The sequence below is a fragment of the Bos indicus x Bos taurus genome, chromosome 4, assembly GCF_003369695.1.
Source record: "Bos indicus x Bos taurus breed Angus x Brahman F1 hybrid chromosome 4, Bos_hybrid_MaternalHap_v2.0, whole genome shotgun sequence".
NCBI classification, from domain to species: Eukaryota; Metazoa; Chordata; class Mammalia; order Artiodactyla; family Bovidae; genus Bos; species Bos indicus x Bos taurus.
Window position 1 is genome coordinate 76,805,165 of NC_040079.1, and position 21,678 is coordinate 76,826,842.

General features: G+C 40.4%; 1 protein-coding gene across 12 annotated transcripts in view; it reads right to left on the reverse strand.

Annotated features, from left to right (window-relative positions):
• Positions 1 to 21,678, reverse strand: part of MAGI2 (membrane associated guanylate kinase, WW and PDZ domain containing 2) — a 1,464,809-nt gene that overhangs the window by 331,286 nt on the left and 1,111,845 nt on the right. For 7 of the 12 annotated variants that reach the window (XM_027539771.1, XM_027539769.1, XM_027539770.1 and 4 more), the window contains 3 exons: positions 13,922 to 14,043; positions 13,449 to 13,577; positions 11,302 to 11,487 (listed from right to left, as the gene is read on the reverse strand). In XM_027539771.1, the coding sequence (XP_027395572.1) occupies positions 11,302 to 11,487; positions 13,449 to 13,577; positions 13,922 to 14,043 (437 nt within the window). The remainder of the gene's footprint in view (positions 1 to 11,301; positions 11,488 to 13,448; positions 13,578 to 13,921; positions 14,044 to 21,678) is intronic. The other 5 variants (XM_027539775.1, XM_027539774.1, XM_027539779.1 and 2 more) reach the window with 3 other exon arrangements.

Below are 21,678 nucleotides of genomic sequence, written 5' to 3' on the forward strand. Positions count from 1 at the left end.
TCCGACTCTTTGCTACCTTATGGACTGCAGTCTACCAGGCTCCTCTGTCCATGGGAATTTCCAGGCAAGAGTACTGGAGTGGGTTGCCATTGCCTTCTCTGAAATATTTACTACTTGACCCTTTATAGAAATAATGTGCTGATTTCTGTTCTAGTATGCTTTTGGAGGAAAGAGAAACATGGACAAGGACTCTCAGTTGCTTTGCAGAATCGCAGAAAGGCTTGGGATTAGGAAACATCAGATATAAGCATTGGGTTGGCCAAAAAATTAATTTGGGATTTTTCCACATGATGTTGCAGTAAAACCCGAACGATCTTTTTGGACAATTCAGTATATAGACAATCTGCCCTGCTACATCTGCATGGAAAGCTCTTACCACCTACCTCAAGTCGGAGATGAGGGTGTCTCCAAAAAAAAAAAAAAAGAACCTATTTAATGGACTTTCTATTCCACTCCTGCCTAAGAGCCTCAGGTAAAATGTGACCAGTCTTCAAACCTTGTCACAGATGCAGAACTCCCAAGCAACCTGTTCAGTATTTAACTTTTAAATATAGACAATCAAAGATTGCAAGACATATGAGCACTGTGTTAGCATAAAATGAGTATCCATGACAAAATAAGATATAGCTACAGATAACAGTGGACTCTGCTTGAAGTGAAGTGATGTGAAAGTTGCTTCCGACTCTTTGTGACCCCATGGATTGTAGCCTGCCAGGCTCCTCTGTCCATGAATTCTCCAGGCAAGAATATTGGAGTGGGTTGTCATTTCGTACTTCAGGGGATTGTCCCAACCCAGGGATCAAACACAGGTCTCCTGCATTGCAGGTGGATTCTTTACCATCTGAGCTACCAGGGAAGCCTGAACTCTGCTTAGGAGAGACATGATAGAAAGAAGCGAGCCCAGAGAGGAGCAGGAGGACAAATGATGCCCAGAAAAACAAGGACCCTCTAAGAACCTAACGTGTTTGTGCTTTGAGGGAAAAAGTGCTTTAGTTGCTAAGTCATGTCCAACTCTTGGACCCCATGGACTGTAGTCTGTCAAGCTCCTCTGTCCATGGGATTCTCCAGGCAAGAATACTGGCGTGCGTTGCCATTTCCTTCTTCAGGGGATCTTCCCAACCCAGGGATAGAACCCATGTCTCCTGCACTGCATGCAGATTCTTTACCTCTGAGCCACCAGGGAAGTCAGAAGGGAAAAGCATCATTTTAAGAAAGATATTGCCAAAAAGAAGAAAGAAAGAAAGACAAAGTAAAACTCCACAAAGCCGTTTACAGGGAAAAAAATGTATTAATGATATACCACCACTGGGGTCAGCGAACAAGTTTACAGAGCCATGATAATGCAAAACTTGTACAAATATTACTGAAAGTAGTTGTAAAACTCAGTTGGGAAACTAGAGGAGAGCAGCTGAGGGATACAGGAGTTAAAGCTTCATCTCTTTCTAAAAGAAAGTACATAGAGGTCATTTCTAGAGCTGTTGAATTGAGATAACAGGGGCAGGACACAAGAGGTTTTAATGCATTATAAATATTTCATTTTTTTTTTATCATGTATGTGTATTGCTTTTACAAGTTTTAAAATTACATAAACACAAATTCCCAACACTACTTCCAGAAACTTGGAATCAGCAGGTCTAGGGGCACAGGATGCTGCATCTTTAAAATGCTCCCCAAGTGATTTGGACAAAGTTAATCTTGTGCCCCTTTTAGAAAAGCCAATAAAGAGGTAGCAACCAGTAAAAGCAATAACTTCAATCTGCTCAAATGGAGAAATGCCAGGAGCCAGACAATGTCAGAATGTTGGTCTCCTGGACAGTTTCTTGCTATTTTACTAACTAAATGCATAATTATTAAAAGATGGTGGGGAAAAGAAAACACCAATGGGCTGTGAGTGATCTCATAATTCAACACATCTATAGAAGATCTTCATGGATAGGTCAACTTTCCTTCCTCCTATATTTGTTCAAAACCATAAGCCTTGATTCAAAACTTAGCCTGGGGAAAAACAGGAAGCATCATGTAATGAGGGAAGCTTTTTAATGGGAGGATGTTAGATAAGTCTCTTTTAGACTCTGCAGTTTCTACATAAGCCTTGCTACATCAATCTTGAGTTTTAAAATAATTTTAAGAATGTTCTCAGGATCTCTGGTGCCTACACATGATTGCTGGGATATGTTGAATCCTTAATAATCAGAAGTGGGATGGTTTCTGGGCACTATAGTAATTTCTTGTAAGAAAATGTCTTCCGTAAAATTATAGGACCATTAGGGATTGGCTCAGTTAGTTGCTAAAAAGCAGCCAGGGGCACAGTATCCTTCTTTATCCTGTCTCCATTGCTTGCTAGAATCAGTGCTGACTGAGAAAGAAAGAATTCCCACTCTACCCTTGTTTCTGTAGTGCAGGACCATAAGTCAACTTTAGTAGAACAGATTTTTCTTTGTGTCCAAACAGACTATTAACATCTCTTTGCCTAAACTAGAGATAATCTAGAGCTGCTGCTGCTGCTGCTAAATTACTTCAGTAGTGTCCGACTCTGTGCGACCCCAGAGACGGCAGCCCACCAGGCGCCCCCATCCCTGGGATTCTCCAGGCAAGAACACTGGAGTGAGTTGCCATGTCCTTCTCCAATGCATGAAAGTGAAAAGTGAAAGCGAAGTCGCTCAGTCATGTCCAACTCTTAGCAACCCCATGGACTGCAGCCTACCAGGCTCCTCCGTCCATGGGAATTGCCAGGCAAGAGTACTGGAGTGGGTTGTCATTGCCTTCTCTGAATCTAGAGCTAGAAAAGTTAATTAAAATATTTTCATGCTTGTTTCAGTGTCAAATGAAATTGCTCACTTTTAAAATACTAATGATTTATTTTGTATATCTGTGGTGTCTATTATTTTTGTTGAATCTTTAGGTTCATTTATAGATGAAATCATTACAAAAAAGACATTAATTTTGTCCCTAACATGTACATGTATTTTAAATTTTATCCAGAAACTGGAAAAGTTATTCGTTTTTGCTTTAATGGTAAACTATTGGGATTCCTTGGTGGTTTGGTGGTAAAGAATCTGCCTGCCAATGCAGGAGATGACTGGGTTGAGAAGATCCTCTAGAGGTGGAAATGGCAACCCACTCAAGTATTCTTGCCTGGAAAATTCCATGGGCAGAGGAGCCTGGCAGGCTACAGTCCATGGGATTACAAAAAGAGTTTGGACATGACTTAGCAACTAAACAAACAAACACAATTCACAAAAATTAGTTCAATTAGCATCAAGTAGGCTATACTGGGGAGAAGGCAATGGCACCCCACTCCAGTACTCTTGCCTGGAAAATCCCATGGATGGAGGAGCCTGGTAGGCTTCAGTCCATGGGGTCGCTAGGAGTTGGACACAACTGAGCGACTTCACTTTCACTTTTCACTTTCATGCATTGGAGAAGGAAATGGCAACCCACTCCAGTGTTCTTGCCTGGAGAATCCCAGGGACAGGGGAGCCTGGTGGGCTGCCGTCTATGGGATCGCTCAGAGTCGGACACGACTGAAGTGACTTAGCAGCAGCAGCAGGCTATATTGGAAAAGTGGAATTCAGAAAATTCAAATTTCACCTTTAAATTGCTGAAGTGTACCCATCCATCCATCCGTCCACCCAACCAACCAGCCAATAAGTATTTACTAAGTGCTGTTATTTGCCTGGCACCATTTTAGGTTCTAGGAATATACAAGTAAAGAAAACATCAATCATAGAGTAAATCTTGACACCTAATTGGTTAAAACTTATATGAGAAAACTCTTATATATAGGTATTCATGCATTTATATGCTTTTGTTTGAGGATATATGAACATACACTGTTCTCTAATGTTTGCTACAAGCCTAAATAATTCATCAATATTTGCTAAAAGTCTAAATAATTCATCATTACCATTAATTCATCAATTCATAATTCACAATCAATAATTATGATTATTTTTTTACTCGATACTTCTCATACTTGATACCACTGAAGGTGAAATATTAACCTACGCTGAGATGGCATATAAATCTTTTCCTAGGTATGCTTCACTACTGTGCTTTTGCATATTGTTATTTTCTCCTTCCTATGGCTCTCTTTACTTGTTCACCTAACAATGTCTATTCAACATTCAAAACTCTCTCAGACATCATTTTCTGTGAGGCAACCCCTAAGCCCTTCACAATGAATTAAACCTACCTTCCTCTGTACTCTTTCTGAACTTTGTACATGTTTTTATTTGCACTGTTATAGATATTCACTAACGAATCACTCATTATGTCTATACTATAAACTTCTTAAGGGTAGAAACATTTGTATCCTCATTTTTACATCCCAAATAATTATCAGAATGCCTGTCACATATGGGTAGTCACTATTTGCTCAACTGAACAGCCATTCCCTCTACTGTAATTTATGGAATTTTAAAATCATATTACATTTTTAAATGAACACAATATTTTTGACTAATAAGCAGTAGATTTCAATATTATTTTCTGAGAGAAATTACCACCCCTAAAAAACCTAATAAAATTATTTAGTTAGAAACACACTTAAAAAAATTCAGTTGTGTCCTCCCCTGACTCTCCTGACTTAGTGCCAACACCATGGTTATTACAGACTCATCCTATTCATCAGTTCAGCTCAGTTCAGTTGCTCAGTTGTGTCCGACTCTTTGCAACCCCATGAATTGCGGCACGCCAGGCCTCCCTGTCCATCACCAACTCCTGGAGTTCACTCAAACTCACGTCCATCGAGTTGGTGATGCCATCCAGCCATCTCATCCTCTGTCGTCCCCTTTCCCTCCTGCCTCCAATCCCTCCCAGCATCAGAGTCTTTTCCAATGAATCAACTCTTCGCATGAGGTGGCCAAAGTACTGGAGTTTCAGCTTTAGCATCATTCCTTCCAAAGAACACCCAGGGCTGATCTCCTTTAGAATGGACTGGTTGGACCTCCTTGCAGTCCAAAGGACTCTCAAGAGTCTTCTCCTTGCAGTCGAAGGGGCTCTCAACAGTCTTCTCTAACACCACAGTTCAAAAGCATCAATTCTTCGGCGCTCAGCTTTCTTCAAAAAAGCAAGAGAGTTCCAGAAAAACATCTATTCCTGATTTATTGACTATGCCAAAGCCTTTGACTGTGTGGATCACAATAAACTGTGGAAAATTCTTCAAGAGATAGGAATACCAGACCACCTGACCTGCCTCTTGAGAAACCTATATGCAGGTCAGGAAGCAACAGTTAGAACTGGACATGGAACAATAGACTGGTTCCCAATAGGAAAAGGAGTACGTCAAGGCTGTATACTGTCACCCTGCTTATTTAATTTATATGCAGAGTACATCATGAGAAATGCTGGGCTGGAAGAAACACAAGCTGGAATACTATTCATACTGTGTTACAATTACTTGTTTATTTATGTAAAACTCCTCCTAGATGCAAACTCCTCAAGAGCCTGGCTGTTGTCACATCCATCTTTGTAGTCCTGGTGGACAGCGATGACTGTGAAAAGCCAGAGCTTGACAAGTGTTTGTTGAATGAATAAGTAGGATACAGTGAATAGAATGAAATCCTAGGTTCTTCTCTTCTTATTAGGACCTGTTCAGCAAATATCCTAAAAGAAGAAAATCAGCTAAATTCTAAATAAAATCTTTGACTTTGTTGTTGAGTAGGATAACTTAGACTATAGGAGCATGACAAACCAGGAAAATAAATGAAAAGAAAAAAAGCGCTATTGTGCAAACCTTTTAATTTTGTGTTTTTATTTATTTATTTATTTTTGCTGTGTGGCATGTGGGATCTTATTTCCTTGACCAGGGATTGAATCTGTGCTACCTGCAATAAAAGAGCAGAGCGCTAATCACTGGACTGCCAGGGAATTCCCTTTGTCTTTTAAGTTTACACTGAATGAAGTTTTTTCTATTTCTAAAACATGGAATAGTGGATTGGATGAGAGAAAAAAGTAACTGGGTCCTTTATAATGAAAAGAAATGAGTTTGTTACTTCACCAAGGAAGTGAAAGACGTATGCTAAGAACTATAAAACACTAATATGGAAAACTGAAGATGACTCAAAAGAAATGGAAAAATATCCCATGTGCTTATACTGGAATAATTAATACTGTTAAAATGGTCATACTTCCCAAAGCAATCTACAGATTTAATCTGATCCCTATCAAATTACTTATGACATTTTTCAAAGAACTAGAATAAATAATCCTAAAATTCATATGGAACCATAAAAGACCCAGAATTGCCAAAGCAGTCCTGAAGATAAAGAAGAAGCAGGAGGCACAGTGCTTCCAGATTTTAGACAATACTACAAAACTACAGTAATAAAAAACAGTGTGGTATTGGCACCAAAACCATGGATTAAAGGAATACAACAGAGAGCGCCAAAACAAACCCACACATCTATAGTCAATTAGTCTTCGACAAAGGAAGCAAGAATATACAATGGGAAAAAGTCTCTCCAGCAAGTGGTGTTAGAAAAGTTGAAAAGCCACATGTAAATCAATGATGTTGGAACATAACTTTCTCACCATGAACAAAAATAAACTCAAAATGGCTTAAAGACTTAAATATAAAACATGACGGCATTAAACTCCTAGAAGAGTACATAGGCAAACATTCTCTGACATAAATTGTACCATTGTTTTCTTAGGTCAGTCTCCCAAGGCAATAGAAATAAAAACAAAATAAACAAATGAGCCTAAACAAACGTACAAGCTTTTATATAGCAAAAGGGTGGAATAAAACATGAAAAAAACAAAAAGAAATCCTAAGGAATGGGAGAAAGTATCGGCAAACTGTATGACAGACATGGGCTTTTTTCCAAATTATATAAGCAACTTATATAGCTCAGTAACAGCAACAATGAAACAACCCAGTGAAAAATGGGCAGAAGACCTACGTAGACATTTCTCCAAATAAGAAGCAAAGATGGCCAATAGGCACATGAAAAGATGCTCAACATTGCTAATTATTAGAGAAATGCAAATCAAAACTATAATGGGGTACCGCCTCATATGGGTCAGAATAGAAAGTGAAAGTGAAAGAAAGTGAAGTAGCTCAGTCGTGTCTGACTCTTTGTGACCCCATGGACTGAAGCCTACCAGGCTCCTCCACCCATGGGATTTTCCAGGCAAGAATACTGGAGTGGGGTGCCATTTCCTTCTCCAGGAGATCTTCCCAACCCAGGGATTGAACCTGGATCTCCTGCATTGTAGGCAGATGCTTTACCGTCTGAGCCACCAATGGCTATCATTAAAGTCTACAAATAATAAATGCTGGGGAGGATGTGAAGAAAAGGGAACTCTCCTACACTGTTGGTAGGAATGTAAGTTGGTGCAGCCACTGGAAAACAGTACACAGTTTCCTCAGAAAGCTAAATATAGAATTCCCATATGATCCAACAGCCCCACTCCTGGCCATATAAGCAAACAAAACTATAATTCAAAAAGATACATGAACCCCTATGTTCACAGTAACATTATTCACAATAGCCAAGATATGGAAACAGTCTAAACATCCATCAGCAGACAAATGGATAAAGAAGATGTGGCACATATATCCAATGGAACACTACTAAGCCATAAAAAGAACAAAATAATGCCATTCATAGCAACATGCATCCAACTAGCTGCTGCTGCTAAGTCGCTTCAGTCATGTCCAACTCAGCCCACCAGGCTCCCCCGTCCCTGGGATTCTCCAGGCAAGAACACTGGAGTGGGTTGCCATTTCCTTCTCCAATGCATGAAAGTGAAAAGTGAAAGTGAAGTCACTCAGTGGTGTCCGACTCCTAGAGACCCCATGGACTGCAGCCCACCAGGCTCCTCCGTCCATGGGATTTGCCAGGCAAGAGTACTGGAGTGGGGTGCCAGGAGATTTCATCTAAGTGAAGTAAGTCAGAAAGACCAATACCATATGATATCACTTACTTGTGGAATCTAAAATATGACACAAATGAACTTATCTATGAAATGGAAACAGAAATCAGGGACATATAGAACAGATGTAGTGGTTGCCCAGGGAGAAGTGGCTGAAGGAAGGCTGAAGAGTGAGGTTGGGGTTAGCAGATGTAAGCTTTTATATACAGAATGGATAAACAATAAGGTCCTACTATATAGCACAGAGAAATATATTTAATATCCTATGATAAACCATAATGGAAAAGAATATAAAAAATAATGTATAACTGAATCATTTTACAGCAGAAATTAACACAACATTGTAAATCAACTATACTTCCAAAAAATATTGATCAAAAAAAGAGAAATGGGTTTGTTAAATATTTCACTGAAGTTCAGAAGCATTGGGGATCACTTTCCCTCTACTAAGATGGTTATTAACTCCATAGTTTCTTCATATTCGAGTTGAAAATGACAGATTGCTTTTTAACTGAGTCTTTTGATGTTTCTCTATGATTTGGGGGCAACGTGAAGGTGTTCACTATTTAGTAAAATCTCACCAGATGAGCAGCAGAGTTGGACATTCTCTAACTTACTCTTAGAAAAGTATGTACACATGATTTTTACAATAATAGCATTTGAAAAATGTGATGAGTTTTGAAACTACTGAAATTTAAGAAAATGTAACATCTATTAAGAAAGGCAATGCCAAAGAATGCTCAAACTACCACACAATTGCACTCATCTCACACACTAGTAAAGTAATGCTCAAAATTCTCCAAGCCAGGCTTCAGCAATATGTGAACCATGAACTTCCTGATGTTCAAGCTGGTTTTAGAAAAGGCAGAGGAACCAGAGATCAAATTGCCAACATCCGCTGGATCATCAAAAAAGCAAGAGAGTTCCAGAAAAACATCTATTTCTGCTTTATTGACTATGCCAAAGCCTTTGACTGTGTGGATCACAATAAACTGTGGAAAATTCGGAAAGAGATGGGAATACCAGACCACCTGATCTGCCTCTTGAGAAATCTGTACGCAGGTCAGGAAGCAACAGTTAGAACTGGACATGGAACAACAGACTGGTTCCAAATAGGAAAAGGAGTTCGTCAAGGCTGTATATTGTCACGCTGTTTATTTAACTTCTATGCAGAGTACATCATGAGAAACGCTGGACTGGAAAAAACACAAGCTGGAATCAAGATTGCCGGGAGAAATATCAATAACCTCAGATATGCAGATGACACCACCCTTATGGCAGAAAGTGAAGAGGAACTCAAAAGCCTCTTGATGAAAGTGAAAGTGGAGAGTGAAAAAGTTGGCTTAAAGCTCAACATTCAGAAAATGAAGATCATGGCATCCGGTCCCATCACTTCATGGGAAATAGATGGAGAAACAGTGGAAACAGTGTCAGACTTTATTTTTCTGGGCTCCAAAATCACTACAGATGGTGACTGCAGCCATGACGTTAAAAGACGCTTACTCCTTGGAAGGAAAGTTATGACCAACCTAGATAGCATATTGAAAAGCAGAGGCATTACTTTGTCAACAAAGGTTTGTCTAGTCAAGGCTATGGTTTTTCCTGTGGTCATGTATGGATGTGAGAGTTGGACTGTGAAGAAGGCTGAGCACCAAAGAATTGATGCTTTTGAACTGTGGTGTTGGAGAAGACTCTTGAGAGTCCCTTGGACTGCAAGGAGATCCAGCCAGTCCATTCTGAAGGAGATCAGCCCTGGGATTTCTTTGGAAGGAATGATGCTAAAGCTGAAACTCCAGTACTTCGGCCACCTCATGCGAAGAGTTGACTCATTGGAAAAGACTCTGATGTTGTGAGGAATTGGGGGCAGGAGGAGAAGGGGACGACAGAGGATGAGATGGCTGGATGGCATCACTGACTTGATGGATGTGAATCTGAGTGAACTCCGGGAGTTGGTGATGGACAGAGAGGCCTGGTGTGCTGTGATTTATCGGGTCGCAAAGAGTCGGACACGACTGAGCGACTGATCTGATCTGATCTGAACATCTATTAAATACCTTTCTCACTAGTGAGTGGCAGTGACAAATATACTCATGAGGTGACCCTGAAAAGATATTATTTCCACAGGAACCATTTACTAAACAGTCATCTTTGAAATTAAAAATATCAGATGAAGACCTCAATTTTATGTTGTCTTTTCATATACAAACCACTTTAAAATCCATAGAATTGCAATCAATAAATATATAGAGAATATAAATGGTATAATTTTTCCTCAAAAGTAATTCTTTAATTTATCTACTAAGATCCATGGACTTCAGTAAGTAAATACCATAAATTATATCAATGGTGAGTAAAGTGTGAAATGGTAAAATATAGTTACTACATTTTGTAATTTTCTAAGACATTTGAAAAGACCCTGATGCTGGGAAAGATTGAGAGCAGGTGGAGAAGGGGACAACAGAGGATGAGATGGTTGGATGGCATCACTGATTCAATGGACATGAGTTTGGGTGGACTCTGGGAGTTGGTGATGGACAGGGAGGCCTGGCGTGCTATGGTTCATGGGGTCACAAAGAGTCGGACACGACTGAGGGACTGGACTGTACTGAAGACATTTCAAAAACAATACTCTCAAATTCTTGAATCAATATTCTAAATACACAAGATCAAATTTGATTTCTTCTCTATTTTCCAGGTAAGGAAAGTAGTATTCATGAATTATGGGACTAATTCTAGGTCATGGACCAAGTAGGAGAATTTAAAAATCCAGACTGCAAAATCAAACTTAGTTCATTACGATTTTTTCTACCTTTGTGCATCTTTCATATTTCCCTGCCCTTAACAATTAGACTCTGCATTTCCATGTTAAATGAATTTTAATCATAATTGGATAGACGTCCAAGTACATGCATATGAAAATTAATTTATAAGGACTAGAGAAAAAATCTTATGTATTAAAATACTTTATGGGAATATATAAAGATGAATACCATTAATAATTTTTTTCCTATGAGATAAGCAAGCATATTTAAATAACTAACCTGGACAATTTAGCCTGAGAATACTATAAGATTAACACAGATTTTTAAAACATCAATAGCTTTTTATAAGATAGAAAAATATGAAATATTAATCAAATTTCTAAGAAGGGACTCCAGAAATAAATTAGAAAAGTGTCAATCTCCAGGGTTCATTGAATCCAGCAAATAGAGGGACAGTCAGAAAAATGAGACAAAAATGATATTTAGAGTTCCAAACTACTTCAATTTGATGTTATTAAATTCAGGGGAGACATGATTTGTGGTTTCCCTTCAGTGAAGTGACCTTTGACCTTCAAATTAAAAACACAAAAAGAAGCTTCTCACATTTGTCTTAGAAAAGACATTGCAAAACCATTTTCTAAAGTGTTAAGGGACTTACCTGTTTCCATTTTCCCGTCTTGTGCTGCAGGCCCGTCGGGAATCACACTTTTCACCTGCAGAAACTCGTCAGGCTCATCTCCGCCAATAATGGTAAATCCAAACCCCATGTTGCTCTTTTTGAGTGTGGTGCTGAGAAACGTTCCCTTCAATTGGGAGGCATCCCGGGTAAAGAGTGGCTTTTCTACTGGTCAGTAAAAGTTAAAAAAAGAAAAAGCATGGCGGTTAAGGCACGTTCTTATACAGCGATAGTCAGCCACTGAACAGCAACCCCAAGTGCAATTGTCGGGTTAATTACGGCAAATGCAAGCAGGTGTGACTGTGAGAGCAAACCTCTGAGCACTTGCCACAAACACAGAGCCGGCCCAAGAATCCAAGAAAACACGACAGAGCTCCTGGGTTTAGACAGAGTTTGTCGTCAGTGTGTCTACTCACTAAACTCACTTTCTCATGCTTAAAGAGGGCTGAAGAGACAGAGCCTAACATCATCCAGACACCTGTGGATCCATTCCTCTTGTTCTGAAAGGGTCCAGGTAGGAGGTTTGTGTGAGAGGCTGGGCCTGCCCAAAACCTTGAAGGGAGAGGACTAGAAAACCAGAATGGACTATTTTGTCTAACAAAAAGTAGGAGCACTAGAATGTTAGCACCTCCTCAAATGTCTAAATTAATTAGAAAGAATGCCTAGATGTGGGACTGAGTTAGCTTTTGCTTATAAGATACTATGAAGATAACCAGATAAATCTGTCTCTTACTGACCTGATAGCAATTAGTATACTCTAAAATGTGAGCAAGTGGCAAGTCAAGTATCTCTAAATATAATCATGAATGTAAAAGTAACACAGTTTGTAGCAATATGTTGACACGTTCAAATTATATACCCAAATAATCTGAAAAGAACTTGAACCCACTCATATAGGTTTAACTAGTAATTGTTGGAGAAGGCAATGGCACCCCACTCCGGTACTCTTGCCTGGAAAATCCCATGGATGGAGGAGCCTGGTAGGCTGCAGTTCATGGGGTCGCTAAGAGTCGGACATGACTGAGCAACTTCACTTTCACTTTTCACTTTCCTCCATTGGAGAAGGAAATGGCAACCCACTCCAGTATTCTTGCCTGGAGAATCCCAGGGACGGGGGAGCCTGGTGGGCTGCCGTCTATGGGGTCACACAGAGTTGGACACGACTGAAGCGACTTAGCAGCAGCAGCAGTAATTTGTTTTCCAGCTATGATCTGTAATGAGTATGAGTGAGTGAAAGTTGCTCAGTCATGTCTGACTCTTTGTGACCCGGTGGACTATACAGTCCATGGAATTCTCTAGGCCAGAATACTGGAGTGGGTAGCCTTTCCCTTCTCCAGGGGATCTTCCCAACCTACATATTTCAAATGCTTTAAAAATAATAGTCATGCTATTAATAGCTATGCTTTAAATGCTATGCAGTCAAGTATATTTATATATATTTATTTTTAGTTGTTCCATTTTGAGTGATATGATTTAATATTTATAAGAACCAGACTGTACCTGGTGACTAAGTTTAAGTATTCTGTTATTGCTCCATTTTGGGTGATATGTAATGGATAAACTATAAAGTAATGAGGGCCATATACTGGGATTTTACATTGTTTTGTTGTGGCTTAATCTTTAAACCATGTCTGACTCTTTTGTAACCCCATTGATGGTAGCCAGCCAGGCTCCTTTGTTCAGGAGATTTCCTAGGCAAGAATACAGCACTGGGTTGCCATTTCCTTCTCCGGGTCTTCACCACCCAGGGATTGAACCCTCCTGCATTGGCAAGGGGGTTCTTTACCACTGAGCCACCAGAGAAGACCTTACATTGTTTACATGTCACACATATCTTTATGAAAAAGAGGGCTTCTTTAAAATATAAATGCCACCTATGTTTCCTTTATGAAAATAAAGTTTACAATTTGGAGGGAAGTTCAGTGTGAGACTTTTACATTCATCTTGATGGTCCTGCGGTGAAAGCGTGTGAATTCTTCCGCAGGCGTAACTTGGCCTCCCAACTACCAGTGCCTCCCTCGTGCTTTCACGTGTAAGAGCTCACTAAGACGTGAAAAGTGGGTGCAGCCTCTCATGCCCGCACGCGGCTCCGGGGTGAATTCAGGTGCAGCAAGCGGCCCAGGACATACCGATGCGCCAGAGCCTCCCGGGGAGGTGGCTCCCGTAGTAAGACAGGTCACTCACGCTGCGGGACCGCTCCCGGGCGGCGAGGGAGCGGGCAGGTTTGGGCCTAGGTACTGTCGATGAGGAGCTGTCTACTGTCACAAAGGAGAACAAGCCTCATTCTTGTGCTTGGTCATTTGAGGGCAAACTTATGAGTCTCTATGAATCTGCCGTGTAGGGGATCATTGTCACACCCACTCATCTCCACCTGGCAACCTGCTATAAATTCCTGTGCAGTGCTGCCCCAGTGTTAACTTCACTCCTGATTGCTAAGTATATGCTTTTAGAGCCAGAGCAAACACCCAGCTAAAGCTAACTGAGGGGTCTGGGGAAAGCAAATCAATTATATGAAAGGGTTGGAGCTAAACGCATATTTGGAAGAGCAGGCAATTTGAGACAGTCTTTCCCTTTGAAACAATGAATGTTGACAGGTACTAACCTCGGAAACCTGGGGCCTGCAAGGGCTTTGTTCCAAGTTCTGTGTGGGGCATGTTATGCTGCTGTAGCTTCCTTTTTGCTTCCAGGACAGGGTTTTCAAACTGTGTTCTTCTATTTATGTGGCTGAAAAATAAAATTTCAAATTAGAGTATTAATGGGGCAAAGTCATTTAAGAGAACAAATGGATAGCTCTACAGAATGCAGCTGAGTACGAGATACCTTAAATGATTATAGTTGAAGCCCCACCAGGCACAGAGTCAGGCCTCTGCTGGGGCGGCTTGTGTACAATGCATGTTTCTGTGACGAGAGTTCTCAATAGCTCTTTCATATGGTCTTGTATTTCAATTATGCATGATTCAGCTAAAAGAGCTAGAATATGCACTTACTTTCTGGTCTACCGTGTTGATTTGAGTTTGGTGCACTTAAATATGTGGCCAACAAATGAAATTTATACCAAATGGTGCTGAAGAAAAAAGGGTAATCTAAGCTTTGTAAAATTCAACAAGATAAGTATAAGGGCAATTCACTGATTATCGTACTCTTATAGCAACTAAAGTCTACACATTTTAGAAATTGGCAGACCTGTAATAAAGGGCTCGAATATGGGGAGAAAGATCCCTAATGATATATACGTGTGGAATTTATGTTAACAACATTAAGTTGTAGAATACCTTTAGAATGACTGATGCTGAGAGATCAATCAAAAGGAGAGTATTTAGTCTTCCTAGTGAGATAATAAACTTCCAGATATCAAATACAGAGTATCTTTAAGCAAGTATGGATCAGCTAAACTCAGGGCTTAGACTTCTTATAGTATCCTTAGAGTATGATCCATATTTGTATAAAATTTAAAGTTCTTTATCCATAGAAAGGGTGGGAACCACAACCCTGCCTAGTAATACTCATGTAACTATTTTTTCTGCATATGCCTCACCAGAGGTTTGGCATGTACACTGATTTTGGTTCTTTGTACAAAAAACTAGGGTTATGGTATTAGAGTATGAAGAGGAGAGGGCTTAGAAAAGGAATGAACAATTAGTACTTAAGAGACTTCCCTGGTGGCTCAGATGGTAAAGAGCCTGCCTGCAATGTGAGAGACCCGGGTTCGATCCCTGAGTCAGGAAGATCCCCTGGAGAAGGAAATGGCAACCCACTAAAGTACTCTTGCCTGGAAAATCCCATGGACAGAGGAGCCTGGCAGGCTACAGTCCATGGGGTCGTAAAGAGTTAGACATGACTGAATGACTTTCACTTTCATTTTCTGTGCCACGTACCATATATAAATTTTCTCAGTTAAGTCTCATGACAATAGTCTAGAATCCTAATTATCCCTATTTTAAAGGTGATGAGACTGACACACAAGAGACTGAATGACTTGCTCTAAATCACATTCCTAGAAGTGAACAGGCTGGAACATGTCTCTAAAAATGCATCCTTTATCTACATACCTTCTCTTTCTCAATGTATCATTTCACACTGAAAAGTCCACACATGATGTGCACACACAGTCCTCTCATCTTAGGTCTATAAATATTCATGAGAAACAAAAGGAGGTAAGAGAAACCAAATCTTAACCACCAATTTTCTGTTAATATGGATAAGATAATTCCTGTTGTGAAGAAGAACTAAAGAGCCTCTTGATGAAAGTGAAAGAGGAGAGTGAAAAAGTTGGCTTAAAGCTCAACATTCAGAAAACGAAGATCATGGCATCTGGTCCCATTACTTCATGGCAAATAGATGGGGAAACAGTAGAAACAGTGACAGACTTTATTTTTTTGGGCTCCTAAATCTCTGCAGATGGTGACAACAGCCATGAAATTAAAAGACGCTTACTCCTTGGAAGGAAAGTTATGAGCAACCTAGACAGCACATTAAAAAGTAGAGACATTACTTTGCCAACAAAGGTCCATCTAGTTAAGGCTATGGTTTTTCCAGTAGTCATGTATGGAGTTGGACTATAAAGAAAGCTGAGCACTGAAGAATTGATGCTTTTGAACTGTGGTGTTGGAGAAGATGTTTGAGAGTCCCTTGGATTGCAAGGAGATCCAACCAGTCCATCCTAAAGGAGATCAGTCCTGAGTATTTATTGGAAGGACTGATGTTGAAGCTGAAATTTCAATACTTTGGCAACCTGCTATGAAGAACTGACTCATTGGAAAAGACCCTGATACTGGGTAAGATTGAAGGTGGGAGGAGAAGGGGATGACAGAGGATGAGATGGTTGGATGGCATCACCGACTCAACGGACATGAGTCTGAGTGAACTCTGGGAGTTGGTGATGGACAGGGAGGCCTGGAGTACTGCAGTCCACGGGATCACAAAGAGTTGGACACGATTGAGTGACTGAACTGAACTGAATTCCTGTTGAGGCAGAAAAGCGATTGCCAGAAACCTGCCAAGATGACTGCAGTATCTAAGTACTTGCTCACAAGAGCTGGGGCAGGGGAGCTGCTGCCACACAGGCTCTGGTGTCAGTGAGTCCTGGATTCAAAATCCAGCTCTGCTGCTTGATTAGCTGTGTGACCCTGCACAAATTATTAAGCCTGAAACTTTAGCATCTTCCATCTCTCAGATGGGCATAATACTGCCTCCCCCACAGGAGTGATTGTAAGTGAAAGGTGCATGGTGATGCAGCCAAAGGGGAAGGTACAGAGATGAGTCAGGGCAGAGTTGGAAATAATATTTCTGATGTAATAGGAAGATTTCAACTCAAATAAGTGGACTTCCCTCATAGCTCAGTTGGTAAAGAATCTGCTTGCAATGTAGGAGACCCTACTTCGATTCCTGGGTCTAGAAGACCTGCTAGAGAAGGGAACAGCTACACACTCCAGTATTCTTGGACTTCTCTTGAGGCTCAGCTGGTAAAGAATCCACTTACAATGCGGGAGACCTGGGTTCGATCCCTGGGTTGGGAAGATCCCCTGGAAAAGGGAAAGGCTATCCACTCCAGTATTCTGGCCTGGAGACTTGCATGGACTGTATAGTCCATGGGGTCACAAAGAGTCAGACACAACTGAGTGACTTTTACTTTCATTGGAATCAGCAATACCCTATCAAGCCTCTCCTCTCTTCCTGTGAGACTTAGAGTATCAGTGGTGAAGCAGTTGAAGCAAGACAGCCTGGGTCTGAGGTAGCATCTGAGGCAAATTACTAAGTTCTCTGACCATTGATATCCTCTTCTGCAAAATGGGGACAATAATATCTATTCCTTGGGGTGGCTGTGAAGATATGAGAAGTAATATTTGCAAAATATAGATATACAGGGAGAACCCCACAATTATAAAGTACAGTTGTTTATTCTTCAAGGTATAGTTATTCCCTATTACTATATTTGTAAGTGCAGTTGCTGTTGTTACCATTATTTCTACGATGCTTTTCCCATCTGTACCATAACTCCTTCTCCACCCTCACCCAGCAACATTCCAAACCTGTTTTATGCTCCTCCCTTTGGTTCTCACATAAAACCTTCAACAAACTTCTGTCATCAGTTTATTTATTTTCTTATACATTGACTCATTGTTGAGAGAATTTGAGGCCCTTTTTAAAGAACAACAACAAGGAGAAGTAAACAAAATCCATGGTGAAGTTAGTTGAGTTTAGGTGGAAGATCTAGAGACAAAATTAATAATATAGGATCCTATTTGTTTACTAGAAAGTGAAAGTGAAGTAGCTCAGTCGTGTCCGACTCTTTTAGACTCGTGGACTGTAGCCCACCAAGCTCCTCCATCCATGGGATTCTCCAGGCAAGAATACTGGAGTGGGTTGCCATTATGCTACAAATTAGTATTGAGCTTTCAAGCTGCTAATCCAGCAGGAAAAAGAAACAAGTTATATTCTTTGGAATAGTTAAGATAAACTCAAGATGGTTGTTTTAAAGGACATAGTATTCCTGTTATTCAGGCTCATGAGATCATTCTTTCTGGGTCTTGGATAAACATATTTTTGTGATGTAGTGTACGACACCTTAAATGATAATGTCACAATAATTAATCTAACAACCTGATCATACTGTGTTTTAATGACTGATTTTCATATTTATTTCCTTCTCAATATTGTACATACCTGTGTATAGGGTCCACAGGTTATTCAATTTTGTATACAAAGCACTGGACACAGTGAGAGACAATATCAGTTCAGTTCAGTTCAGTGGCTCAGTCACGTCTGACTCTTTGCAACCCCATGAATTGCAGCACGCCAGGCCTCCCTGTCCATCACCAACTCCCAGAGTTCACTCAAACTCACGTCCATCGAGTCAGTGATGCCATCCAGCCATCTCATCCTCTGTCGTCCCCTTCTCCTCCTGCCCCCAATCCCTCACAGCATCAGAGTCTTTTCCAATGAGTCAACTCTTAGCATGAGGTGGCCAAAGTACTGGAGTTTCAGCTTTAGCATCATTCCTTCCAAAGAACACCCAGGACTTATCTCCTTTAGAATGGACTGGTTGGATTTCCTTGCAGTCCAAGGGACTCTCAAACATCTTCTCCAACACCACAGTTCAAAAGCATCAATTCTTCAGTGCTCAGCTTTCTTCACAGTCCAACTCTCACATCCATACATGACCACTGGAAAAACCATAGCCTTGACTAGATGGACCTTTGTTGGCAAAGTAATGTCTCTGCTTTTCAATATGCTATCTAGTTTGGTCATAACTTTCCTTCCAAGGAGTAAGCATCTTTTAATTTCATGGCTGCAATCACCATCTGCAGTGATTTTGGAGCCCCCCAAAATAAAGTCTGACACTGTTTCCATTGTTTCCCCAGAGAAATAACATATATATATATATTGTTAAGTGTTGAATATGTGTTTTAAAATTTTTATCTGCAAATATGTTATTAATTTTGAGAAACTAGAAACAGTTCTCAGGTTTCCGGAAGTTACCATCTTTCTTCATTTCCCAACTATTCTGTTTCTGTTTCTCTAGGTCATTATTCATCATGTACATAACTTTATCCTTAGAAAATACATTACAAGAACTTTCTGGGGTAGTTTTACTACACAATTGGATTCCTCCAACTTGCCACATGCATGTAATTACTTCCTTAGAAAAGTCAATGTGCAGCCACTTGCTTTATGGAAACCATGTTGAAAAGATTCCATTCACCATTAAACTGAAGTTCTACATTTCACAGAGAATGAAAAATACCAATGAACTCATCTAGTATGACTTGTACCTGACAAACAGTGGAAGCTGGGGATGGCTTTAGTGTCCTGAGCTAATTGCTACAGAACATTTACATTGTCACAAATAGAGTCATTCATTTAAAATTTAAAATGCTCCCAAGCTTTAAAAGACGTATCACAAAGGAATATGATTGTCGCTGAGTAAGAAAGCCTTGTTTTCCTTGTGCTTCCAGTATGAATAGCTTCTAGCCCTTTTAGCAAGGATTTGGGGGCCCTACAATGTGTAAAAGGATGTGAATGACATTTGCCATCCTCCTCTTCATTTTTTTTAAAGACTCTGTGAGGGAATTATTAGCCAGCTCATCCAGCTCTGTACAGGACAGGAACCTAGGAAACTATCAAAAATTCTTATTCTTATATCTAGTCTATTATTACATTTCAGTAATAGAATTTGTAGGTGTTAAGAGCTAAGGGGGTAAGAGACGTATTCTGAGGAGGGTAGATCCCAACAGCCCCATTTCAGAAATGAAAGACTACTGATATGAGATCCTTCCACACGGGAATGGCAAAAGGACATTCAAGGATGCCCTTCCATTACCTCTTCTCTTTGCCAGTATAGTCACTCATTTGCAGCTTACCTCTCCCACCCTCTTTCATTACGGAATGGAAACATAAGATAAGTTTGCATGTGGCAGTACTTTGTAGTTCTGGATAAACCTGAATAACTTAAAAAAACAAAAACCAAAAAACAGAGAGGATTCAGGCACACCCGAACTCAATGGAGTCACAATCTCCAAATGGGGTATACGGCTTGACATTAAAAAAAAAAAAAAAAGCTTTCCAGATCACTCTCTTGTTCAGCTAGGGTTGCAGTCCCCAGAGATGGAAGCTGCAAAGGTGTACAAAGGTGTCCTTTATTCAACTAGAAGTTTCTTTTCTGTACTCAGCCTTGGGGAGTATTAACAAATGTTCTTTTGCTCAAGAAGAGAGGACACACGCAAATGAAAGTTTCAGACATGCACAGAGGGAAGGAAATATTTATGGCAGATTGGATGACATGCTGCCAAAAGTAGTCACAGGTCGCAGTCCTGTTTGACTGATACCTCCTTCACTGTGGGGAGGAAATGGAAGAAACAATGGGAATGCCTCATGTCCTGAGCCCATCAGTACACACAGGACAGATCTGCTGGGCAATGAAGGCCGTGGTCTGACCCTCACTAACACTGCTCCATCCATAGTCCAACCTGTTCACTCCCCCATCTTGCTTCTCCTGGGTTTGTGGAGAGGGACATTTTTAGCACATAGTCACCAATAACACTTTTTGCACCCACTGGCCACTCTCACATCATCTTGACTTCGGTTGACAGTTTAGAAATAGATCATTGGGTCAATGTGAGAGAGGAAGAAAGTACCTTTCAAATAGAGATTGTACCAGGAGTAAAATATTTCCAAGGTGATCAAGGTGGCTACACTAATTACTCCAAAGCATGAGGTAGCCTGTGCTCAAGAAATGTTTGTCACATAAATATCTGGATGGAGGCAGGCAGGCATGAAAGGTCATAGATCTTGCTGTTTTCCAGTTTAACTCTCCCATAAAATATATGTTGTGACAGAACTTCAGGTGAAGCTTAGGGCCAGTTTATGAGCTATAAGCAATCTGCATCTGGGTAATGACCCATGGAATCCTGCAAAACAGAGACTCTTTCAAGACTTTCTTGTGATAGTGAAAAAGTCATCCACTTTGCTTAGGAAAGATGTGGACCTGCTCTCTTATGTTACAACAGAGATGTGCTCATACGGAAAGGCACTACGTAAGGGACAAAATGTGGGAGCACCAGGAGGCAGCCACTCAGCACTGGGTGTGGGAAGGTGAGCTTGATGTTTGGGATTGCTGTTCAGTATGTCATCCCGCCTATGCAAACCTGCTCCTTCTGGGGCTTCCCAAAATCTATTTTATTTGAAGTACATTTTTTTAAGAGAATAATTCTTGAGTGGAATCACAGTATGAATTTCCTGGTTGCTTGGGATTCCATAATTTTTCTTTGACCGTAATTCTGACTCCCACACTCCAGGATGGTTAGCAAAGTGCATGTTGCCTCCTCACATCTGAAGCCCTAAACTGCAGCTACATGGGCAGCCAAACACATACTCTGCCAGCCCTGTCTATAATTTTTATTCACTTTAGAACAAACTTTGAGAAGATCCCATAAAGTTTTATCTACTATTCAGTCTAGATAAATGGAATAAAAGCTTCCTTTTGGTTCAGAAACTAGTAAGACAATAATAACATTGCAGGGATCTTCTGGGGCCAACCCTCTTGACAGAAGGTGGGAGGGACACTGTATTAAGAACTTGGTCACTGCAGTCATGTTGCTGGCATTTACATCCAAGCCTCCCCCCCAATCCCATCCTAGAATGTGATCTTGGGCACATTATTTACCCTCCCCATGCTTCAGAATTTTTCATCTGTAAAGATGGGATGAAAGTAATATCACCTCATAAAGTTGTTGTGCATATTAAATAAGTTGAGTATATCACTTAAGACTGGTCAGTCAGTTCAGTTCAGTCACTCAGTCATGTCTGACTCTTTGCGACCCCGTGAATCGCAGCACGCCAGGCCTCCCTGTCCATCACCAA